This window comes from Artemia sp. Qi Xiang Cuo, chromosome 12, assembly GCF_049724085.1.
Source record: "Artemia sp. Qi Xiang Cuo chromosome 12, ASM4972408v1, whole genome shotgun sequence".
Classification (NCBI taxonomy): domain Eukaryota; kingdom Metazoa; phylum Arthropoda; class Branchiopoda; order Anostraca; family Artemiidae; genus Artemia; species Artemia sp. Qi Xiang Cuo.
The window spans coordinates 68,829,302-68,856,329 of record NC_142805.1 but is presented as its reverse complement, the minus strand read 5'-3'; the positions used below and the strand labels follow the sequence as shown (position 1 = coordinate 68,856,329).

General features: G+C 34.3%; 1 protein-coding gene across 3 annotated transcripts in view; it reads right to left on the bottom strand.

Moving 5' to 3' along the window:
* Positions 1 to 1,391: 1,391 nt before the first annotated feature.
* LOC148946439 (vam6/Vps39-like protein) overlaps positions 1,392 to 27,028 on the bottom strand; it is a 103,993-nt gene continuing 78,356 nt past the window's right edge. For 2 of the 3 annotated variants that reach the window (XM_089098461.1, XM_089098460.1), the window contains exons 11-15: positions 21,859 to 22,022; positions 20,022 to 20,170; positions 10,048 to 10,313; positions 4,639 to 4,868; positions 1,392 to 1,552 (exon numbers count right to left, since the gene is read on the bottom strand). In XM_089098461.1, coding sequence (XP_088954587.1) covers positions 1,483 to 1,552; positions 4,639 to 4,868; positions 10,048 to 10,313; positions 20,022 to 20,170; positions 21,859 to 22,022 — 879 coding nt within the window. In that variant the 3' untranslated portion in view covers positions 1,392 to 1,482. Of the gene's footprint in view, positions 1,553 to 4,634; positions 4,869 to 10,047; positions 10,314 to 20,021; positions 20,171 to 21,858; positions 22,023 to 27,028 lie in introns of those variants that run through there. The other variant, XM_089098462.1, reaches the window with a different exon arrangement.

The window sequence follows — 27,028 nt, the reverse complement described above, 5'->3', positions numbered from 1 at the left end:
AGCTTTTTCCAAAATATTATCTAAAATATTAGCTTTTTCAGTTAGGCAGTTTCTAAAATTATTCCCAAAATTCAGCTTTCTATCAAGTATACAAAAAAAATTTCACGTCATGATGTTACTTGGTCAAAGGAATTATTCCTCACCTGTTAAATCAAGTCAATATCTATTTGGAATGATCAGAAATTACTACCAGAGCAAGCTTTTCTTTAGTTAACTTTATACCATATAAAAAAGTTAATCAGCAATGATGGCTTCTTAAAACAAATTTTCTTTAATTTAAAGAAGACATCCCAATTTTCGGTTGTTAATAATATCCATTATTTTAGCAGAGGGGGCGATGTTTATTTTTGGAAAACCAATCCTCTATGCAGGCATGTGATGTGATGTGAAGGCATGTGATGTGGTGTGAAGGAAGTTCATGCGGTAAGTTTCGATTCTAAAATGTTCAAGAGGGTAAAAATCAAACAGTCTCAGAATTAAATGTCTAAAAAGGTCTTCTTTCGTCATTATATTTCGAAAATGATTCCATTCATTGGATAGCGGCAAAGCAGCGTGATTTAAAAAATTATTTATGATCTTATAAAAATATTTATGGGCTAAACTTGAAACCAATTGATTATGTAGAAAAAATAAGTTAAATAAAATATTAATGAACTTCAAGTTACATCAGGAATCATGAATTTTCTTAAAAAACTACCCATTTCTAGATATTCAAATCTTTCCCTGGAGCATTTGAAATCAAATAACTATAGAAATTGACAGTTCTTAGACAAAGATAGACCATTATAAGCAAGCGACCTTTGGACATGCAAGTCCAGGAACCCTTTGATTTTTCTATGTTTCCCTGCAATTTCTATATACTTTGTAGCCCCCTCCCAAATGTATATGGAAAAGATAAGGGGTCATTACGATGGTGAGTACAATAGCAATTAGGTACAGTAGCAACCATAACCGCCAGAATTAACAAAAATTGAACCACGTTATATATAGTAAATTCATAATCTATCACCATATTTGGATTCATACTTGAAGGTTGGAACAGAGGAACGTTCTCTCCTGCAAACCTTCACAGACACCCACCAAAGGAGACCCCCCCCCTTAGTCCAAAAGGTTATTTTTGGACTTGAATTATCATACTACTGAGGCCAGAAACTACTCCTGGTAACAATTAATTATCAATAAAATTATAAATTAATTATAAATACACACAACGTTGAAACGAATCTTGAGGAGTAAAATAAAATAGTAAATAACGTCAGAATCAATTGGTCTCACTGACAGTTGATTTACAGAAAATTAGAAATTTCTTCGAACCCCTTGACAAGCAACAAACTGATGGAAAGAAAGGAAAGAAATAAACCAAGATTCTATAAAAAAAAGAACCAAAAAACAAGACATAATTTATTAAAAAGACGTAAAACATGAGATAAAAAGCAAAAACATTATCACAGAAAATAATTTGTAAGAAAAAACCAACAATGATTACTGCTGGATATTCTGCTGATGGCAAGAATAATGCATCAATAAACCCTTAGGAAGCCGAACAAAAGCGCTGAAAAAAGAAAAAAGTATAACTAAGAGAATTAAGAGCCTTGTTAAGGGTCCAATGACCTGCAATTTTTTGTGTGCTAAATTTGCCAACTTGGATTTTCTAATTATTTTTACATTTATTAAAAATTTCGTGTCTTTGATTTATGGGCCAGTTTTTTTGGCCATCTTTCGTGCACATTTTTTTGTGCACATTTATGTGCCAGCTTTTGGGCCAGTTCCCCAAGATTTTTTCTGAGTATTATAACGGTTTTCACATTTTTCATTCAATTCACGTATTTTTTCGCTAATTTTTGGCTGAGGACAAAAAAGGGTAAATTTTCGAATAGATGAACTTATATTCATAGCTGATTCATAAAAACTCATTCTAAGGAGGTCATCTCACAGATGATGATGCATGAGATGATAAGAAAAAGCATATCTTCACCAGGATAAAAAGAACATTATAGCTGACTCCTAAGCAACCGTTCTTATTGAAATCATACGATAGTTGAGGAAACATCAAATATGAGATTCTCAGCAAATACATAGCTTCAGCGGGCAATGCCGTATCCAGGGGTGAAGGGTAGGGGGATTGAACCCCCCCCCTGAAATGCTTGTCCGACTCGTAAAAACAACAAAAATGAAAACAAACAGATTTTTGATGTGCTCCTTAAATTTTTTTATATAAGCCCCACCCCCTCCCCACTGTCGAAAATATCCTGGATACGACCCTGTCAGCGGGTCAAAATGGTCTCATGAAGCTCACCTAAATGAGATTAGCGAAATCATCATTTCATAACTGATTAAAGATCGGCTAGGAAAGATTTAAGGGAAATGAGAACTTCCTGGGAGGGTGTAAAGAGGGACATGGGCGTAGGCAGAATATTGTCTAGGGGGGATTCAATAATGTGATGGAGTTTTATCAACTGCTTTTTCCAAACCATCTGCTTTTTCAGCCATATCTAATGTAAATTTGAAGGTCTAGGGGGGGGGCAGCTGCCCCCTGCCCCCTCCCTACACCCATGAAGAGGGGCGCTTTAAATAGCTTGGGATGGAGGAGGAGTGTGCGAAGCTGTGTTAGCCTCAGGCAGCTTGGTGCTGCAGTGACTTTCTAGCAATAGTATTAGTATGAAGTATTCAGTAAAAACTAATGTTCAAAGCGATGAGCCAATTTTTATAGAGCTTTGGATTATTGCTTTAACACTTAGCATTGGAATAGTAGTGAATTAGAACGGAAATTACAACTACTGAAGGTGACAATAGATGTAATTAGGTTTGCAATATTTAGAACACCTATAGTGTCACTTCGCCAGAAATCTGAGATCAAACAAAAATTTAGCATTATGTTATTTTGCAATTCTCAAGTTAAGCATGTGCTACATTTACTAGATCAAGGGTAACCACAATTTTCTTTTTATGGGAACAAGAAAAACATCCCAGGATTGAGGGGTGGGTAAACAGTTTGAGAAAGAAAGGTTTTTAGGGCAAAAAATTGTTTCGATTGTTACAAAATATCAGACGTTTTGTACATTTTTGGTATTGTAGGGGGAAGCAGCGCCTCCTGCCTTTTCTTACGTGCATTGCTGTACTCACAATTGGGACATGTCAAAAGCACTTTACTCACCAGAAACTTGTCAGAACAAATTATTTTTATCATATAATTATTTGTGCTTAACAAATTTGTTGTGCACAACAACCTTATATTACTTGACCCTAAACGTCTTTGAAATTTTAAGTCTTAACGTCATCCATGAAATTACGCCTTTGAAACGTCTTTGAGGCCGAGACCAGTTGCTTTTTAGCGGAAGACAATTACAACAAAACAAATACTGAGCTAGATTTGCCTTGGATGATAAGCGCAACAAATAAATAACTTAAAATTGTATATAAATAAGAGACGCACGGACATCACTGAGAATAGCGCAATCTGGTGTCTAGTAACACAAAATCTTCAATTATTCTCGATCTTGTTATTTAATTTCTTTTAATTTAATTTAAAATCTTTTCATTTAATTTCCTCAATAAATTCTCTGCATTAAAACTCTTTTAAGTTATAGCTAAATTTTAGTTTGATTTTCAGAATAATCAGAGAACAGATTTGAAGACCACTGAACTCTTGAGAAAGAACGAAATAGCATTCCTTGGTAATCTACATAAAAAGAGGTCATTTTCTAGCGACAAAGGCTTGTTACGTGATTTTACGCTAGGTTGGATCCTAGTAGCACAGTGATACAGAGCCTAGTGTTATAGTGAAATGGTCACTCAAGCCAGATTAATATAGTTAGCATACAGTTGGGATAGGTTCGAAAACTTCACCAGCTTTAAAATAGGCCGAAGAAAAACTCCAGTCTAGTGTAGCTAAAGAATCTTCAACAATTAAATAGTATGTTGTAAAAAATATATTTCGAAACTTACTTCAACAATCTCAAAACAGAAGAAATCGAAGAAAGAAATTCTGTTCTCTGTCAAAATGTATGCTGTGAAAAATCTCAGAAGTCTTATTATTTTTTTGTCTTCCAAGAAGTATAGAGTTGAGGCAACAGCTACACTATACCGATATTCTAATTTTGTTTATATACATCTATTTAACTGATGATTGAATTTCAATAAGAACAACATTGTTCATCTTTAAAATTTTGACAAAATCAAAATAAACACACAAACCAATTTAAATTTATAGTTCGGCTTTCTATTTCTAGTCTTATCCATTCTATTCCAGAACAAAGCTATAACTGAGACGAAAAACAAAATCTAAAAAATCCAACCAAGTCTTACCTCCGATTTGTAAATTTGTTTTCTTTTTCTAGTTTTCTTGTCTTTGTCTTTCATCTTTGTTTTTTTTTGTCTTTCAAGAGGTATAGATTTGAGGCAACAGCTACACTATACCGATATCCTAATTTTGTTTGCATAAACATCTATCTAACTAATGATTGAATTTTAGAAAGAACAGCATTGTTCATCTTAAAAATTTTCGAAAAATAAAAAACAAGGTACAAATCAATTTAAATTTGTAGTTCGGCAATCTATTTCTATTCTATTCCGGTCTATTCCAGAACAAAGCTATAATTGAGACGAAAAACAAAATTTAACAATTCCACCAAGTCTTACCTCTGATTTGTAAATTTTTTCTGGCACAGGCAACAAAGATTTGTTTCTTTGAGGAAAATTTTCGTTGATTCTATTGAAGATTTTTGATGTTTTAGCACCAGGAAATCAGCCTGTAGAAGGCCTCTCAACAACGTCAATAGATTTCTCTCTGAGCCACATGAATTTAAGGCCTGAATTAAATATTCACGCAAATGTTCGACAGGAACACCGTCAGGAAGTAAAGATAAGGCCTAGAAAAAAACACAGTTGCAAATAGGCAATAGTTTCTAGCCAATGTTAAAAAAAAAGAAAAGGAAAAAAAAGAAGAAAAAGAAAAAGCCACACTCATTACCCACTTCTAGCATAACCATTAAGTTAATGGACCTCTTCGAAAGAGTTTCAATTTGGTTTGATGCTAACTCTCTTGCCTTAAATGTTTCTAAAACTAGTTTTTTTTCTCGTATATCTAAAGCTTGTCCTCAATTATCTAAAAATTCATATATCCAAAGGCTTTATTAGTAGACCAAAGGATGGCCATGTCCGTTGCCTAGGTATCCTCCTAGATGAAAATTTATCTTTTAAACACCATATTGATTTGATTAAAATGATGGTATCTAGAAACCTCGGTATTCTAAGAAAACTGAAACATATTTTTCCAGGACCAATTCTAAGAATCCTATTTCATAGCTTAATTCGTTCTTATGCTTCATTGTCCAGTCATATGGATGTCTACTTTCCTTTCTTTTCCCAAACCGCTTTCGAATACCTACGATAAAGCTATAAATCATATCCAGGATTTAAATCGTTCGGCAACTAAACCGTTACTTGATATTAAAAAAAATTGATATTCTTTCCTGTGCGTCTGTCGCTTTTCTTCAGCTCCATGTTGATATTCCTAGGTCCCTTAGATTTACGTCTTCTTTTTTATCTGATCGGTCAAATTATCAACTCCGTAGTTCTCTAAATATCCAAATTCCCCATACACCAACAATAGGATCCAATTTTAATCCTCTTGTTGCGTGTCATTTGACATGGAACACCCTTCCCGATTCGGCTCGAGAAAGCCAATCGCTTGGCACCTTCAAAAGACTAGTAAAAAAATATTTGTTTTCACGTGATTAATTTTCCCTACTTTTGCATAAATAAATTTTTAACTTTTCCTGAATAAACTTTACTTTATAATTTTTATTTATTTATATTTTCTTTTCTTCTCCTTTTTTCTCTTCTTTCTCTGACTGTGAGTACGTTTTTTTTCTTATTTTGTACCTTATGCACAGTCTTTCTTGTGGCTTATTTTTGTGTTTTGAATGGTTGGCAATAGTTTTCATTTAATTGTTTTTCGTTTCTGCTTTTCTTGTTTTTTTTCTGTATAATCTGATTGTGACTAGTGGATTGTAGAAGGGTATGAAGATCACTTTTTTGATTTGAGAATAATATGCAGAAAATTGAATTATGTTATACTTTATTGATTTGTTCTTTTTGTACTGTTTTTTTCTTCTTTTTTTTTTTTTATATAAGCAAGTAATTGGATATTATTCTCTGAGTTTATGATCCGTATATAATCCCCTAATTACAGGGCAAGGAGCCTTTGGGGGACTAGCACAGTGTATTATTGTATGTCTATTGATAATGAATTAAATCTTATCTTATATAAGTGCAAAGACTGAAGCTGAGGTTACAGTCTATACAGTCTATGGTCTATACATCCTTCAGTTAGGGAAAAAATGCACGTTTAATTGATTTATCTCATAAAGATTAATATATTTTAGAGTATTACGTGAGTAAAAATGACATTCTTCTCCTTAATTCAGCCTTCGTAATAACCATTACCCCTAAAAAAACTTAATAGTATAAAGCCAATATTTATTAAAGAAGAAGAAAAAAAAACCAGCCACAATGAGTACCCGCTTCTAGCATAGCCGTAGCTAAGCTGGAAGGAGTAAAACTGAGAATGGAGACGTTGGTCTATACGCCCTTCGCTTAAAAAAATGTAAGTTTTAGATAACTGTGTAATTTTAATTTATGTATTTTAGATTATATCAATGACATGCGATTCGCCTTGTCAATTTAGCCTTTTTAATACCCCTCCCCCTCCAAAACTTACCCGAGGTTGACAAGCTCGCCATTTTTTTATTACCGTATGAATTTGACTTCAAGCAAAAAAATCGTAGTTTTCGACGAGAAAATGTTTTCAAATTCAAGTTCACATGAACTGTCTTTTGAGCCGCATTTGACGCAACAAGAAATTTATCAATGTTCATTTTTGCAGAATTTCATTTGAAATCAGTATATCTGTGCTTGAATTTACCATTTATTATCGAAATTAGCCAATTTGAACGTATCTGGAATATTGACGAAACTAACAACAAAATTTAGTGAAAACGCTATATTGGCAACATGAACACATATCATTGTATCGCATTAGACCCCGGCTGAGTGAAACCCGGCTTAACTACATTAATTTTGCCGATATACCAATTAGCAATGTTAATTTTGATAAGTACTTTTAGTAATTAGCTATGCAAATTTTGCTAAATTCTTGGCCAATAAGCTATATCATTTTTTTTATTTGTTTAAGAATTAGCCATACTGACTTCGCTGATTAGTAATCCTAGCATAGTAATCTCCTTGCACACGCTAATTAGCTATACCAATCAATTTGTGTAGGATCAAATGTGCACTGGTGGTTGGTCTGTAGACTTGTTTTATAATAGTAACCTACCAAACTATTAAAGATAGAAAAATAAAATTTTATACTAAGGATATTTGGAACCATAAGAATGGACATAGGCAGTAGCAATAGGGTAGGCTACACAAATACAAAGGCTACTCGTGCCTCCGACATTCAAAAATGCAACACGCCTCACTCTGCTAGGACTCAAACGGTCGGTCCTCGCGTAACATCACTCCAAGTGAATTTTAATAATTTTCTTTTTCAGTGAAGTTGTATTTAATTTTTATAGTAGGATAGTCTTTAGTTCAGTTCCTAGTTTTTCTTCATTTTGATAGTTTCCTGTTCGATGGGAAATTTTGGGGAAAATAGAGGGAAGTTTTCAACATTTACCCCAGAAAAATTCCAAGAGATTTCCCTTCTAACCCCATTAAAAAAGAGATGACAAACCCAAAGATGATAAAGCAGTCAAAGACCAAGCTAGACATTGAAACTACATAAATACGACCTGACAGTCAATTTGTTTAAAATTTGAATAAAATAGGACACCGGAAGACTCTGTATTTTTTTCTCTTGTCTAACAGGATGAAACAATCAATCAATAACGATCTTTTGCTTACACTGCTTCAGTAAGGATCAGGAGGCACGATTGTTAAGCCCAAAATTGTTCTAAATAATTTCTTAGAACTGCTTTTCCATTTACGAAAAATTAAGGGAAAAAACGGGTTTAATTTAAATAAAGCAGTGACAAAGAATTAAAAAACAACACATAAAATAATAAAAAATCCGAATATTTTAACTCCACATCCCGGAGCCTTAATCAATGGAAAAAAGAGGAAAAAAAATTAGTTGAATCATCTAAAGAAAAAGGTAAAAAACACAACAAGAGAAAAAAAGACAAGAAAATGAGTAAAACTCACATCTTAATTAATGTGTTGTTTTGTTTTTTATTCTTTGTCACTGCTTTATTTAAATTAAACCTGTTTTTCTCGCTTAATTTTTCGTAATATTTTCCTACAATTTCCTAAACCTTCTTCTAGACGATTAATCAGTATCAGTACCACCACAAATTTCAGACTTTTCCACGAATTTGGAAAAACTTTTGTCCCTCAATGGGATTTTTTTATAGTCAAGCTATTGGTAAGTAAATCTTGAGTGATAAAGACCACGATGGCTTTTTAAAGTGCCAAAAACACCGAACATGAAATCTAATTATTGGAATTGGTTGTTGTTAGAAGACTATATAGCCCAAGGCCATATCCAGGTTTTTTGTTCGGAGGTTGGGGGGCACAAAAAACTTAAAAAACGTATCAAAATTTCTTTACATATATTTTTATTATGTTTTACGAATCAGACAAACATTTCCGGGTAAGTGGGTTCAACCCCTAAAACCCTCCCTGGATAGGGCCTTGATACAGCCACACATATCTAAAAAAATTAGGATGAATATGTAATCAAATTTTGATGTAAAGGCCTTCCATGCGCAGTTACGCACTTTTTAACACTATCAGGCACCAAATAAAAGAAAAAGAAATGTGGATGTAAAAGTAAGCTAAAACACATGCCACACATCAGCTTAAGAAGTGTAGCGTTCCATTGAAGGCGTGCATGTCTTTGGGAATCAAAAGACTGCTAATGTTTAAATTTTTACGGTCGAAAAACTTTGCCAAATCCCACTTTATTCATGTTTTGATATTGTTTATTTTTACTGTAATGCACTGAAAGCTTTATAAGCTTGAAAGGCTCGAAGAGAAATCTTAGAAAAACGCTATTTCAGGCCTAAGAGGGGTCCACGGGCAGAGGCGGTTTTAGGGGGGAGACAGAATGTATTTGCTCCGGGCGCAGAAATTTTAGGGGGCACAAAATTTTATAAGAATATTCTAACGGTTATAATCATTTTGTAATTTTATTAAAATAGAGTAGAGGGCGCAGATTGCAAAATTTTGTCAAAATTTGGCCTGGAAATTTTTAGGAGACAGGGAGGGAAGGGGGAGAGGCTAAATCAGGATTTTATCCCGGGCGCAAAAGAGCCCAGAACAGCCACTGATCCAAGGAGTAAAAAATACCTTTATTTCCATGTCCTCGGTACTTTAAGACCAAACTACATTTGCATTATAACACTATTTGAAACAAAAGGGACTATTTGAAGATAGTCATTTGAAAACTATTTGAAATCGAGTTCAAATAAGAGCACTATTCACAGATAGAGCCAAGACGAGCCAGGCTAGTCAGCTAGAGCTAAGAAAAAATTTCCCTAAAGGTATACAAAAAAAACTTTCAATAACTACCATTCATTTACTAATTCAATAACTATCATAACATTTTACAAGACAAACAGTTTTGCACGTTAATGTAGCCGTCTACGTCAAACGTTTTTTCCTGCAATGTTACAAATCGAGTTTCTACTTCAAGTTGCAAATTAGAAGTTATGAAATTTACAGGATTATGTCCCTAACAGGTATTCTTTATACACCTAGACAGGCACATACGCATATTTATTTCAAGCAGAGGGGAGGGGGGAGGGGACAATCACAAAAAAAAGATATTGATATTTTGAATAAGAAGTGCCCATAAATCCGGAATTTTTTTAGATCTATGACGGGATAGGGCACAGAGCCCTCCCTCTGTGCACGTCTTTACCCTTAGTATTTTTTGCTATCAAGAGTATTTTATTTTAATAATTCCGACTAATCTCCGAAAAAACTCTATATATAAAGTCTTGACCAAAGCAATTTGGAAGAATAATAACCCAAACTTACCATCTCTGGCCTAATTCTGTGACCTGCACTGTCAACTAGCCGCAAAGCTTCTTCTAGATAGGACTGCCCGTCAGAGGCATCTTTTAAATCAAGGAGAAACTTCAATAGAATAACATATACATCTTTTCCGTTAGAAGATGCAATATATTCTCGAGTACAGTACCTCTCTGCACCCTGCAAGTCGTTAAGAGTATTGACAAATATACTAAGGGCTTCTTTATGACGTCCCAGACGACCAAGAATAAAAGCTCTTTCTTCTTGCAAAACTGTAAACATAGTAAAAAATACAAAATACAAAAAACAAACAAAAACAAAATAAAAAACCAAAACAACGAAGAAAAAACAACGGAAGAGCTATCAAGGATAAGAACTCTTTCTTCCTATATAAATATGAATACACACAAAAAAAAAACATGAAACATTGACCAAAGATAAAAGCTTTTTCTAAAAAAAAAGAGAAAAAAAACCCCTAACAAATACAGAGGATAAAAGCTCTTTATTATTGCATAACTGTAAATGAACATCAATTGCAGGTTCTTACTTCAAATGTCTATTTAGGAATAGATCCATGGTTACCACTGGGGTAGCAAGACACAGTAAGAATACCAAGGCTGAATCAGTGAAATAGCCGTGATTCTATTTTCTAAGGCTTGAAATTGCACTACATAATTTTGAGGCTACACTGACAAAGCAGAAAAAAAGAACAAACATTAATATGTACTTCTTAACTAGGAGACGTTTACAATTATCCTGCTGTTGTAATACTATAGAACTATAACGCTGTAGTATTGCGCTATACTATAAAGTATAAAGCTTCATAGTATAAAGCTATACTATAAAGCGAATTTCAAAAGAGGAAGAAGTGCACTTTTCAGCTGCCCTTTCATCGTTATTTGGAAAGGGCTTATATTTATTTTATTTATTTATTTCCCTCAAAATCAAGGAGTATGTAAAATAAATAAATGAAATTGCAAAAGAAACTTCAGCAAACGAAACGATGCATTGATTTAAAATAGGCTTAATAACATGACGTAATAAATACGTAAGAAAAAAACCCAAAATATCAAACATTATTTAAATTCAAAAATATCAAACGAACTATTTAGAACAGAAAAAGGTTTGTACTTTTATAACTTTAATAAATCAAATAATTTTAACATTTTGATTACTAAATATCAGTATATGTATATTACACTGACAATGCACATTCATTTGTATTTTTTCAGTAAAGTGCAAATTTTGTTCTGGCCTTGGGAAGGCATAGAGGTTTTGTGACCAACTTATGTTTATTTCTGCTTGTTTTAAGTTTGACTCGGTTATTTTTTGTAATTTCTATTCGTTTTGGGTTTCATTTATTTGTCGATGCTTATTTGTGGTAGTTTTGAGCTTGGTAGATTATTTGATTTAATTTCTGCTCATTTTCTGTTTAGTGGAGTTCTTTACTTTTCTTTGAAAAACTTAATTTTTAGGAAAAGTTTTTTTTAAATAATTTCTGTTCGTTTTATATTGACATAGTCTTTTCAGGGAAAAAGAAAATAACACTTTAAATCTTTTCGTTTTATAGTTTGGCCTGCTATTTGTATGCTCGAGAAAAATTTTCAGTTTTTAACAAAATGCACCCTTTTAAAAATCTGGACACAAGTAGTACTGTTTAACATAGTTTCATACCTCCTCTAGTTGACCTGAAATGGAAAACTTGATACCATTCGCAAAAAATCCGTTTACTTTCTTTGTTAGCTTGGATACACTTAGCCTACACTATTTTGATTTGGTTAAATTTTAAGAGCACAAGTAGCCTTGAAAGTTTAAACATAATAGTCTCAGTCGTTCTTGGGATACTGCTGAGATGCCTTATTTTGAATTAGCATTATCACAGTGCATTTTGATTTAATCTTAAGGCAACATTTAATTTTTAAACATAATGGATTTTTAAACATAATGGGAAAATGGGAGGGTGGGAGTAGAAGGGGGATTAACTGCCCTCCAACCACTTTCGACTATTCAAAAGGGCATCAGCCCTTTTTATTTTCAATCGAATGAGCCCTTTTCGAAGTTCCCACGACAACTCCTTCGATATGAAGTGCCCTGGTAAAAAAACAACAACAACAAAAATATTACTAATCACTTTCGACTATTAAAAAGGGCACTAGCCCTTTGAATTTCAAATCGAATGAGCCCTTTTCTGAAGTTTCTACGACAACGCCTTCTATAAAAGCCTTATATGCCCCTAGGGCATAACTTAAAACCCTTGCCCTGAGGGTTGTGGGGGAGTGTCCGCCTCAAAAACATATTTTCTATCTGGAAATCACAGTTTATATAATTAGACAGTATGATCATTCTCTATCTCTCCCATTATAAAAACCCGGACATTATAAAACCCATTATAAACAGGCTAAACAAGCTAAGGCAGAAAGAAGTGGGAGGAGCTTTTTGTTCAGGATGACCAGAAATGATCTGCAATAAGCTTACTGGTACAAAAACCCGGACAAAAACCCATTATAAAACAGGCTAAACAAGCTAAGGCAGAAAGAAGTGGGAGGAGCTTTTTGTTCACGATGACCAGAAATGATCTGCGATAAGCTTACTGTATATTCTGTCTACTGTGCTGGAAATCAAATACGTTGAACAAAATGGCTATCTCACAATTTTGATTGGATGTGTTTGGGGGAAAGGTGGGCATGGGAGGGGACTAGTGGCCCTACAATCACTTTCGACTATTAAAAAGGACACTAGCCCTTTCAATTTCCAATCGCATTAGCCTGTTTTGAAGTTTCTAAAACAAAACCTGCTATTAAAACCTTATATGCCTCCAGGGTATAACTTACTACCCTTGCCTTGAGGGTTTTGGGGGAATCTTCTCCTCAAAAACCTATTTTCTATTTGAAAATCAAATACCTTGAGCAAGACGGTTATCTCACAATTTTGAATGGATGTGTTTGGAGGAAAGATGGGCGTGGGGGGCCTAGTTGCCCTCCAATCACTTTTGACTATTAAAAAGGGCACTAGCCACTCCAATGTCCAATCGAATGAGCCCTTTTCGAAGTTTCTACGACAACACATTCGATTCGAAGGGCCCGGGTATGGAAAAAGCAAAAAAAAAAAAAAAAAAAAACATTGTGCCCACATCGTTCTTTACTTAGGCAGCGCTAGCGCACTGCCTATGATACCAAATCTAATTTAGTTTTACTAAAACAAATTGGAAAGTCAAGTAAAAATTTACAATATTAAAAATAGCGAAGGCAAATTGAAGAAAAATCACAGATTTTAAAATTTTGAAACAGAAGGGCAGGATAGAGAATATGGGGGAGAGCAACTGCATTAAAAAGATAACCTAAAATATCACGACGAAGCCGTATTATTGGGCCAAATTCCTTTTCTAGAATTTGAAACTAGCCTTGACTTTCAATCTCGAGCTGAAGCACGATGAGGTAACCCCAGATAAAGAGCAGTATCAGAAACCGGAAATGAAGTACAACTGTCACAAATTAGTTCAGCTCGGTTATTGTCATTGATGGGAAAATACTGACATTTTTTAACACTGATAGGAGACCTATAATACTGATTTTAACACTATTAATTTAAGGTTCGTCTTGTTTTTACTTTATCTTGTAGGCTTCTTTCTGTTTTTTTACTCATTACTTCCTTTTTGTGCTTAGAACGGTGGAGGGGAGGTCTCAAATAAAATATTTGCTTCTCTTTTCTTCTCTGGCTCGGATTATCCTTCACTGGCTTGGATTCTTTCGTCATTACGACATTTTTCATTTTGATATTGGCTTTACAGTGTTATAGGACTACAACAGTAGAATAATTATAAACGTCACACAAATCAAGAAGTATATACTTATATATTATATTTTCGAGTTTAGGGATGAGGACAGGAGAAGGGGGGGGGGGGAATATTTGGTGCCCTAAAATTCTCTAGAGATGCTACAGGGCTGAATACGTGCTTATACGTTTATGATCGATAACGATATTTTGATTACGTTGCTTCAGTAAGGGTGAGAATACACAAATGCTAGAAAAAAAAAAAAAAAAAAAAAAAAAATATGCTGACCAATGGTCTGCGCTGCGCAGATACCGATCTCCTCATTCACTGGCCTTCGGTCGGGAGATCAATGCATGGCTGGGGAAAAATCACTCGACGCTTCCCGTATTTTCCCCTAGATTTCTCCAGGTATTCATTTAGAGCTGGGTCGACTCTAGCTGAGCTTAGTCACCATTGACCCCCGTTCCGAACCAAATCACCAGCGACACCAGGTCTCGAGTCCCTGCTCCAAGATTTCAAGGGCAGTGTGCTAACCACTTGGGTAGGTCATGATGTCTTCCTAGACATCTCATAGGCCTGAATGTGAACAATTAGTGTTCCTCCCTCAGTACAGTTTGAGTTCCCAGACTTTTAAAAATCAGGGAAAATTACCCACTATCTGAATAAGTTCTGAAAAAGTTTTTTAGTATACAATCTATAATTAAACTGTGCTTAACAAAGAGTAAACTAAATATAATAAAAATTAAGTTAGTACTAAAATATTAATAATCGCTGGGATGGAGTCTTAATCAGCCACATATTTTCACTCGAATTTTTTCACGAGCCAATATATACGAGGTTGAACTCAATACATACGTGAACTTATTTGCATGGCTGATCTTGGACTGAATTTTGGTCACGCGCAATGGCTGCCCTACTCAAGTTTTCTTAGGATACTTTTTTTCTTTTAATATATATTGGTTTGATCAAGTTTCAAATGACAAGATCAACAAAAATCTTTTTTCGAGAATCAGAAAGAAATTATTCCCTTCCCCTGACACAGAACTTGAACCCGTCCTCTCAACGACACATCTACCGAGCAGCATGGATGACCTTGAGTTGTTTTGTCCTGCACACTAAATGCTCCATACAAGCTTTCTTAGACAGCTTTTTCTTCCTTTTAATGCATTGCTTATCTTTCCATTGACCATAAAATTCTCTATAATGCTCACATCACATACACTGTCGTGCTATCTACATCACAAAACTATATACCGTAATCCCAGTGCTTTTTCAAGTGTCTAGTGGGTGGGCTTATTGTATTGCGGGGGTTATTAGAAACAGGTAAGGGTCTAAACCTTACAATTTTCACGATAAGTGTAGACCTCACGCCTGATTGATAAACATGACATTATATTTTGGAGCTGCGAGTAAGTCTTGCCTGAGGCCAAAAATTTTGGTTTTGCTTATCATTGAGCCAGAGCCTACAGTGTATGAGTTGAAAAGTAGTTCTAAAGTTTATGTCAGAGAATCTCTATGAAGATAATCTCTATGAAGAGAATCTCTATGAAGCTATGCACCTATGCTCTCGTTGCATTGAGCTAGGTTTCAGCTGTCGGCTGAAAACCTCTGTCCTCTGTCCTAGCTGGCAGGGAGATAGGCAGCAGTTTGAAATTTAAACTTGACTAAAATCAAAGGTGCTTAAGATTTGCGATGGTTACCTCGTTCAATCGCTAAAGAAATTGGAGCTTCCCTTTGCTTCTTTCAAAGCAGGTTCGTAATTTGCTGATTGGGAAAATGGATCAACTGTCCCTCCCAGATCTCAGTTCCCCCCCCCCCAGCTTAAATTATAGTTTCTCCTAAAATCTTGACAAAACTAAGATAATCCTGCATAATTCAGGCATCCACAGAAACGGGACAGTTTCTTTAGTATGTCTTTACACGTTTTATTAATAAATGGCTCTTGTTCCAGTTTTCACTGTCAATTTCACTTTATTTGTGAAAATTGGATCCAAACTTGACCCCCCCCCCCCAGGGTTTTGACGAAATAACGCCACTGTTTCAAATAGTGATATTAAAAATTTGGCCCGCGGCAAGAAAAATAAACTTTTGAAAAAAGACATAAGTTTTTTTTAATGTTGATCAATAGTCCCCGATGAGAAGATATATGAGATCCATTTGGTCTAACGATTCATTATTTTGAAAATTTGAAGGGTTGATAACTTTAGTGAACTAAACAAATCTAGATCATATCATACTCTAGATCATATTTTACGACAAGGATGGGACATGTAACAAAATTGGCTGTTACACCCTTCTTATCTTCGCTATGAGGGACTGGTATGTTTTGCTAGTAGGTGTACCTATTATTTGATGTAACTAGTTGGTGTACATGAGGATACGAATAATTCGGATTCGTGTCCCACAGGCAAAGGGAGATGAAACCAAGAATAGATAGTTAGAGCACGGTCATCTTCATGGTTAAAGGGTTAGGTATATCATTTTAAAAATTTCGATGGGTTGATGACTTCAGTGCTGTGCTATACGTTGAAAAAAAAAACAAAAAAAAAACGGTGCAAATTTTAAGACACGGGAATGACCTGTACGTATCAATTAGCTGTTATACCTTGGCCATATTTACAGCAAGGGATTAGCAGCTTTTGCAAGTTGATGTACCTACTATTGATTCCTGATATGCATTTAAGGCTAATATGAGCAGTAGTTTATCAACATGTCTCTTATCTCCCATACATTTAAGGAAAAGAAAATCTTGTTTATATGTGGTACTTAGCGATTATAAATGAAACCTATCAAAATGGCGTGTATTTTGCAATTATTATAGCAAGAGTAGCTGTAGCAATATTATTCCGAAGAACTAGGGATAGGTACATAGTACTAATTAGGCTCTATAAGATAATATTTGTAGTTTAATCCGAATAGACTGAAAAGGATACTGTTTAAGTAGCTACAAAGTAAATACTGAAGAACTGAAAGGCCACTGAAGGCCACACATCTCCATCATTTGGAAGTTTTTGACCACCGCTGTCTATGAAAAATCCTGAGGAGATTCGATACTGCGACAGAATCTCAAATGTTGATGTGCGCCACCACTGCTGTAGCATCGAACCCGCCGCCATGATTGTCAAAAAGAGAAGACTGCGTTGGTTTGGTCATGTCCTTAGAAGACCCCAATGACCGCATCACAAAGCTAGTGCTTCTAGCTGCCCCGTTGCCAGATTGGTGCAGGCGACCTGGCGGTCAATTGAAGAATTGGTGGACAACTGCCAAAAATGACCACAACCCCATTGGTAGATTTCAAAACTTTGGCAGGAATTGAGAGAACTGCTGGCTCCGGTTTGCTGAAGAGCTGGCACATGATCGTGACAAATAGAATTCAATCATGTGTAGTCATCTAGACGCTAGGTGAGGCGTCCGCGTTTGGTCCCACAACAAGTACAAGTAATTAAGTACAAAGTAAATGCATATATTGCTTTTCAATCTATTCTTATACCACGGTCATCTTTGGGGATTAGGGGTTGGCACTTTTTGCGTCTGATGAACTTTTGGTTTTATGTCCGCTACGGAGAGTAACGTAAAAGTACGACCGTCGTCTTCAGGAATGAGGGGTAGTTTGCTTCTACTGACTGGTGTACACTTCTATTTTCAGCAGTGTCTATCTACAGTAGTACGATTATGAAAAGTGACGGATAGCTTTGTAGAACCAGCTAGACTCGACAAGATTATTTTTAATGGGGGGGGGGATTTTTCATAAGATACGCAATTTAAAAGGCTTCAAAGGAAAGAAAATTTCAGTTTTAAGGTACAAGTTGAAAGAAAGAATTCGGATTATAAGTCTGAAATAATTTAGAGGCTAAGTTCCCATTTTCCTTTCTTACTCAAATTTACATAGACTTAAGCTTAAACAAGGTCTTTTATTTCAAAGTTTGAGCTCTGGCTACGAAGCACCAGTATCTAGTGGTAAGCAACTTGGATCAGACACATGCGCAAATTTTTTTTAGTGGTGGGGATGGGAACGATAATTTTTCTTTTTAAATTTGTATAGTAATATTCAGCACAATTTAGGATTTCGGGGAGAGGGAAGGACTCAGGCCTTTCCCCGCAGTGCGTCTTGACTTAGATATATCATAATCTCGACAAAGTAGACAACTTAGTTATACATATGCTAAGTATTGATTTTGAAATCTTGTACTGATGTGACCATCTTAAGGAGGAAAAATTACACAGGTGTACTTACTTGTACTTGATTCATGTTGCAGGCCCTCGGAGAGGGCCGTAACCAAGGGGGTTCAAGGTTTGAATATCCCCTCCCCCGCCCCCGCAAACATTTATCAGACACGTAAAAACGTAACAAAAATGCATGGAAGCCCAGCGGCTTCACCGCCCTGCCTCGGCACGCTTCTATATATGGATTCTCATTGTAGCTTGTCTTCTAGGTACATATATATTGATAATTATTAATCGTTTAATTATTTTAAAAAGAAATATAACTCTAATAATAAGACTTTTTATTGGCAGTTGTCAAGGCTTTCTTCCACACTTCATTATATGTTTGTCGTTCATTTTCAGGGGGTAGTAGAAAATTTAAGCTACGTTGTCTTTTACCATGAGAACATGTCACGTATAGCTTACCATGATTAAAAACAGAAGAACTAAGGTCGAAGCCCATAAATTCAAAAGTTTGGCCTTGCAACTTATGCTTTGTCATGGCGGATCGAAGTGGAAATTGATGTCGTTGAACACTACATCCAAGTTGACCTTTACAAGAGTCCGCTGTAACCCGAGATATGTGAACTTCTTCTTCTGATTTTTCCCCAGTAATTATATTCGCCTTAATTATGTTGTTACATAATTCAGTAACAACAAGGCGGGTCCCAATACATATCCCTTCTGAAATATCTAAGTTACGCAAAAGCATAACTATTGCATTTTTCTTTATTTTTAAGTCATGCGGCGGTAAATCTGCTGTTTCAATTTAATTAAGGAGTTCTGGAGTAAATTCAATTCCTCCTTTTTCTTTATCTTTTACAAAATCATAACTTTTATACGATTTGTATTTTCCTGGGAGGCGATCGACAATTTTCGCATTTATTTTACTAACTTCTTTGTTCACTGAAGGTAAAATAACTTGATCCTTCATTAAATTGTCACTAGAAGATACAAGTATTTTTGCAATTACCAGTTTTTTGCTCTTTACGCAATTTATTGTCGTTTCATATTGTATCTTTTCAAAGATGTTTGATTATTGAATGTTGTCCGATTTCTAACCATAATACGTGCTAAGCTTCAAACTTCTGGTTTTCATCTTTAAGGTTTTTGAATTGTTATAATCTCTTGTCAAAATAAAGAATCATCGTTTGTAACAATTGCAAATTTTCGTTTTTTGGGCCTTCTTGCTAACATTATATAGCTGGTTGCGTTCAAAAAGTTTTTCTTTTTTAAGGTTTTTGAATTGTTGTAATCCCTTGTTAGAATATATACAAATGTTTTTGCAATTACCAGTTTTCGCTCTTTACGTAATTTAATGTTTTTTCGAAGATATTTGATTATTGAAGCTAGTCTAATTTCCATCAATAAAATGTACTAAGCTTCAAACTTTTGATTTTCTTTTTTAATGTTTTTGAATTGTTGTAATCCCTTATCAAAATACATAGAAATATTTTTGCAATTACCAATTTTTTGCTTTTTAAGCAATTTAATGTAAAATTTTCCATGCATGAAAATCTTAACTTTTCAACGTAAGTGTGACAAGTATGACAACGTCATTGCAATACTGATGTCTATAAAATGACGTCACTCACATAATTTTTTCTTTCAAAATTAAGGCTCTTAACGAGTTTTCTCATACTTCTGACCTTTCTATATCGTTTTTTTAAGGCGACAATATCCTAGGATACAAATTTTCCCGACAAAATAGGGAGCTCTTTTCGAGAAAAAAAATAAATAAATACATAAATATACAATTATTGCCCACTTATTAAGATAGTATAAATTAAATATATATATATATATATATATATATATATATATATATATATATATATATATATATATATATATATATATATATATATATATATATATATATATATATATATATATATATATATATATATATATATATATAAATATATTTGATTGCACATATATCTAATTATATAGGTGGTCTCCCGAAAAAGTTCAAGGTCAGCTGATATAAAAACAAACTCACCGTCTTTAGGAATGTGCGTCAGTATTGCTTCCCAGGAGCAATATGACGAGGTTTCAATTAAGAACTGGAAGCGTCTCTTATATTCTGCCAATGGCGACGAGTCAGATGCTGAAGGCCAACTCGTCACTGACGAAGGAGAGGAACACATACTAACAAAAATAGTTTCATTAAAGAAAAGTCAGAAAAAAATTAGTTTATGGATTATTAAATACCATGGTATTATGCTTAGCTAGAGTACTACAAAAGTCGGTCAATCAACTAATTTGCATTTACAGAAGTTTTGAATTCGATGTATTATTTTTCAAAATATCTAATTCTCTGATATTGACTGTTCTAGAGCCCACAGAACAAGAAGGGGGCGCAAGTTTAAGCAGCAATAAGAGGATTAATATAAAATGATATTAAGGAACATCAATGTGTTGGTTATTTTATATAACAAATTATTATTACTGTTGTGAGCGTGATAGGGGAGAGAAAAGAAGGGGGGGGGGAGATAAAAATGCCCCTAGAAGCTTATGATTTTTGTGGTTGTTTCTGTATTCTTTTAATATTAATAAAATTAGAAAACAGGTTATGCAAAAAAGGGCTAATACAAGCTAATAAAATACATAACAGGATTTTGCTGTTTTGACAAAACTTACCCCATCTATAACAAACTCCTGTATTCGCGCTTATCAATTGAATAAAACCGTAAATATTCATAACTTTAAGATAAATCAAGCATTTGCTCAGTTTTAGCATTCCCAAATCGGCTGTCAAAACCCCAACGCTTTGCGTTAGGTTCATTGTATGTCAGCATCAGCTTAACTGTATCGATTGCTAAAATCTGAAAGGTCAAGAAACCGTATATTCAAGTTGTTTTAAATACGAAATTTAATCGGTGACATTAGTTATCATCTAAAGGCATCCCATGTTCACATTTTTACTCCTTTCTTTGCACATAGGTAAACAATTTCTAAGAGAAATTAAGTTAAAGCTGAATGACAGGTAAAACTATGGCAATGGAAATAAAAAAAAATTTATACCCTAATAAAAGTCTGAATATTTCGGTTTCACATCCTGAAGCCTTTATCAACTAAAAAAAAAAAACAAAAAAAAAAAAAAACAATGAAAACTCAATTAAAGAGTTAACACATACTAGATAATAACGTTAAAAGCCAAAAAAAAGAAAGAAAAATTATAGAAGAAAAAGGAACAAAACTCACATCTGATAAAAGAACAAGAAAAACACATTAGCTTCAAGTCTACTCGTATTAGATTTGATTCTTTTTCATATAAAGTTTAAATGTTCGTAGGCTAAATCGCGTTATGTCTTAGACAATAAAACAGCTACGCTTCGGAAACTGTGGAAAGGGAAAATAATATATTTAATTGAGGCTAAATATTAGCTTAAATTACACCTTTCTTTTTCTTATATGATCAAGCAGCTATCTAGGATCAAGTGAAGTATTTTGCCCGTTTAAGATTTTTCTTGTTCCATATTATTATTGTCTTTAATCTAATCCTTTCGCAGGGTGAAGGGATTCTTTCATCTAATCCCTTTAATGCTTGTCTTTTACCCTGGGACTCATACGCGCTTAATTACAATTCCAATTGTAAGATCTACAAATCACGCATGAACCTCAACCAATCAGAGTAAAGGTAGAAGTGTAAAGCCACACATTAGTTGGTGTACTCTGAACTGTTGAAATTTGGGCACAAGCTTCAGCTTGAATCTGTAACTTAACTTGTAACTAAAAACGTACAAGAACAATATTTAAACATACTATGCAGACTGGAAACTTAGAAAAAGGAAGAAACAAGATCATTAATTCAGTCTTAAGGACATCAGAAATACCTCTTGATCTCCTCACTGTCTGGGATTGGAGAAAGTCCAACAAAATCTGAAAGAAATCCTGGCTGATTGCCAATAGCCAGTCGGGTAATTCGATCAATGTAACCAATGGCAAGCTTGTTATGAAACAACGTACTGGTGTCTTCCCACGAATACACAACATGCTCCTTGATTAGAAGAAGAAAAAAATTAAGAACATTAAAAAATAATTTTTCATATAGAAGGAATGATCACATAAGGCAAGGGCTGAACACTCACCCATCAACAAGCTAATATTCTTATGTTCTTCCGAAAATACTGTTTAAAGATATACCAAGGACATTTTGCCTGGACAATCAACAAGACATTCCCAGCGCGAAGAAAAAAAGAAATCAAGACAAGGATAAAGTAGAAATAATAAGGACTTAGAACGAACAAAACAAAACGGGAGCCAAGAAGGCAAAACAAAAAATAACAGATAAATGTATAAAAACAATAATGATAGTGCTGTCTTTCAAATATTTCAAGCCCTAATGAACAAAACATTAACTGTGTACCACACAACTGGCAGTGAAACATACATCTAAGTAAAATCAACCAATTATAATTTAGTAGATTAAATTACAATGCAATATATTACAAGTAGATTAAATTATAATTTAGTAGTTTGATTTACAAAAGTGAATATAGCCGTGTCTATATTCACTATATAACGTGAATAAAGCAACTATATAACAAGGACAAGTTGATGTTAAAACAGGTAGAATTGGCTCATTTCCCCTCTAAAAAGTGATCCCCAAATCGGCAAAGGTTCACTGCTTCTGAATAGATCTAGTGTCTCATCTGAAAAGCCGCACACGGGAAAACTACACTGCCTGGTCTCTTTACTTTAGTCTTTAAGTGGTATTTCCCAAATTCTGGTAGACAGTTACCCCGCACCTCCGAGCTACAAACGCATGTATATTTTACTTAATTTAAAATTCTGCTCCAAGTGCTTGCTTCATTTACCAAGATGCTGTAAGATTAGGTGCTACGCTTAACTGTTGTTCGTTTAGATTTGGTGGTCAGACAAGGGATACTTGGTAAGGTTTATTAATTTGAATTTTATACAAAAAGAACCCTACCAGGGCCTTTAACTGAGTACCTTACCATTTACAACTAACTATATTAAATGTAACGAAAGCAGTCCATGATCCTCTTCTACGGCGAAAAACAAGGGGCTGTAGTGTAAAGAGCGTATACCCTTTCGTAGTAATTCAATTGAAATATCTCCAAATTCTTTACCGCTTCTGTTTCCATAGCTCGCAGCCATAATGAAATATTGATAATTTATTTATTTATTTTATAACCCATAAAAAATACAAAGCATGACGATGGAGCATAACAAAAAGAAAGAAAATGAAAAAAACACTTACAAATATGTGCAAATTAAAAGTCAATAAACCAAACAATTCAGAAAATTAAGCCACTCAAAGGGTTGCAAACCTCTTTAAATGTATCATAAAAATAAATAATACAATATAAAAAAACAAATAGTAACCCAACAAAAAAAAAAGAAAAAAAAAGAAACTAGCATTAAAACAAAATATCCTTCCAAAGGTGGTTCGACGAAAAACCCGTTAAGCCACCCGTCGAATGAAATCATTATCATTCGACGGATAACCCGTCGAATGATAATGATTTGGTATCAAAAATGTGGTTCTGTTAATAGATCCCTGTCATCGTTATCAGACTTTTATTCCTCAAGAGAAAAATATTGTTACTTTCCTGCCTGACAGTTGATACCAGGGTTTTACAATTGTATCTATTTTAGTACAATTAAGAGGTCCTGCAGTGCAATGCAATGCGTTTGGAAATGTCAGGGTGCAATTCAACATTTCTGGTAGATTTGAGCTGTATTTGGAGGGTTAAGTTTCATTTTTTTTCGAATTTTCGAAACTCCGAAGGCCACCTCTTAGGGATTCAAGCAAAAAGGGTATGAAGTTACTTTCCCGCGGGACAATTGATACACCTATCTTCCAATTTACCCTAGATATTTTGTTTCAAGGAATATCTGAAGCTACTCAGTTGCATAAGCGAGCGGGTTTGTTAATAATTGCTAAATATCGTTTATTGCTAAAAATTACAACTTCTGTTTTCTATGTTTATCAGGAATGTCTTGGAAACGGTCGGAAATACCTATATGTGGTTTTCCAGATCAGCATTCAAATAAAAAAGTTTTTCGGGCCCTATTTCACCCAACACAAATTTTTTCTTTGCATTAGGGTCCCCCTGGACTTATAGCTGCAAGTCCCAAACTGATAAAGGGTAAACTGATAAGGAGGGGGGGCGGGATATTTGTCTATAAGACTTTAGGTTCAGTGAGTTCAGAGAAGAAGATTTTACCGGCTCTTTTTCTTTGCCCAATTTTCAGGCGAATATTGGAATTAAAATTTCAGCCAAAAATTTGTAAAACTAAGTTTTTCGGGGAATTGACTTCCCTTTGGCCCAAATAATTTAAGATGTAAATTTCAAGCCAATCAAAAAAAAATTATTTGACCTATTACTAGGGAGCTAGTTCCCCTGACCTCCATATTGTTTTGGTATATTACGGTACCTTTGACGCATGAACTAAAGTAGGTTACAACAGGTTAAGGTATTACAACAATTGCATCAAAACCTTTTAAGGTTTACAACATTGCATCAAAACTTTTTACGATTTACAATATTGTATCAAAACCTTTTATGGTTTACAACATTGCATCGAAACCTTTTAAGGTTTACAAAATTGCATCGAATCCTTTTAAGGTTTACAACATTGCATCGAAACCTTTTAAGGTTTACAACATTGCATCAAAACCTTTTAAAAATTACAACATTACATCAAAACCTTTTATGGTTTACAACATTACATCAAAACCTTTTATGGTTTACAACATTGCATCAAAACCTTTTATGGTTTACAACATTGTATCAAAACCTTTTAAGGTTTACAACATTGTATCAAAACCTTTTAAGGTTTACAACATTGCATCAAAACCTTTTAAGGTTTACAACATTGCATCAAAACCTTTTATGGTTTACAACATTGCATCGAAACCTTTTAAGATTTACAGCATTGTATCATAGGATAAGGGAATTTCTCTACAACCTTGTACTTCCACCCCTGTGAAGGTGCTGAACTAATGTAAAGTGTAGGTTTCAAGCCGTCTTGAATAAACATTATTTGGGGAGAATGGTAATCTTATCCTACTTTTGTTATTCATTAAGGTCCTCTTCGTAAGGGAACTTACGGCTCCAATTTTGAAACTGACCATAGACGACATAGATTTTTTTTCAATTACCTGGTCTCTACCACCCTCACTCTAAATTGAAAATGTCGGATCCTTTAAGACCAGCACAAGCTGACAATTTCCATAATTCGACATTGAAGGCGGGGAGGGGGAGAGTAAAAAAGACGGCAAGAGAGGGCTGGTCACCTTTTAAAAACTTTTGGCCCTTAAAAAGGGCAAGAGATCGTCTAGCTTCTAATCGAACAATATCTCTCGCAAATTTCTACCTTCACCCCTTCCCTTTGAAGTGAAGGGGAAAAACAAATGAACAGCAGATGACTCTTTACAATAGGCAGCGCTAGAGCATTGTCTCTGATTAAGTACAGTTTTGGAGACACCGTACATCCCCTCTTTCATTCCTATAAGGCAATTTAATAGGTTTTCAAAATTCATTACCCCACATTTTTACTATCTTATTTGTATATATTATTTGCTATATTACTATATCATTTGTATAAATATATCCTCAGGTTGAAATAAGGGTAATAGCAGACTCAGAGATATCAGCTTTTGTAACATAGGCCAATCCACCAAATATAAAGCCTTATAAATATCAATAGAAGTTGTACTAAAATGCTCTTGTTAATTTTAGAAAAACAAAAATCCCAGGTAAAGTGGACTTACTTTCAAATCTGGACAGTAAGAAAATAGAAAGTAAAAATCAATCTATAATTGAGTTACTCCGGTCAAATCTAGATTGTTACATCCTGAGCATCCAATCAAACCTAAAAATTTGCCTGAGGACAAATATAAGGCTTCTCAGACACGTACATATGCTTTTTAAGGGGAGGGGGCAATGATAAAAGCCCAATTTTGTTAAAAAATTTGATTAAGTACCGCCCAAAAATTCAGCCAAATTTAGAATTCTGAGGAGGGTCGGGCTTCGGGCACTGGCCCAAAGTCTCCTCCTTTTTGCACTTCCCTATGGCTTACAGCGTTCTTGTTTTTGACAGTAAGTACTACGGATTCTCAGGTTAGTCTATTACCTTTTGAGTTCAATTTTACTGATAACTTTACAAGCTAAAATAGAAATCATAATTAAATTTAAAAAAAAGTTCATGTCCCGAAGCTATGAGCTACAATTTATGTGGAAACTAAATAAAGCAAAATAACTATGTACAATTCAATTAGTTCTGCCAAATCCAGAATGTTACATTCAGAGTGTCTATCAACCGCAAAGTTGATCTCGGGTAATAATGGACAAGCCTTCGAATCCAGAACGGGCTATCGGTACAGCTTTAAATTTTTCATGTTCTTGTACAGAAAAGATTCAAAATATATTGACTAGTAAGGAAATTAGAAAAAACATATTTTTAAAACCCGTATCTAAATAATTATAACGTTTCGAAAAAGCATGTGAAATAATAGTCAGAGTAAAAAAAAGAATATGAAAGCGCAGATAGAGCAAGGATTGACTCAGTTCAAGTTTATAGGGATGTCTAACATATTTCAAGAAGAATTTGAGATTTAACTGCTGTAAAATAATAAAACTTTTAAATATATAAGTAATTTCTAATAAAAATTAAAAAAAAATTATTTCTAATTAAGGATCGCCAATGGTGCACAACACAGTCGGTGAGGGGATAAATTTCTATACTGGAAATACTAAATTTCTATTCTAGAAGTTTTTTGCGACATCATTTAGAAAAAATGGGCCCAATGCAGTTCTTAGTACCTTCCGTAGTAGTATCTTCCGTCGCTAAGTAAATAAAAGACTTGTTTTATTTATTTTATTCTTCTCCAAAATATAGTTATTTTTCTTTTTTATTACCAAAGAACTTGAGCTATGATTAAATTCTTGCAGTCACACCCAGCCTATTATAATTTGCTTACAAGTAAGTTCGTACACCTTTTTGAGTTTCCCTCACTTTATAAAACCAAAA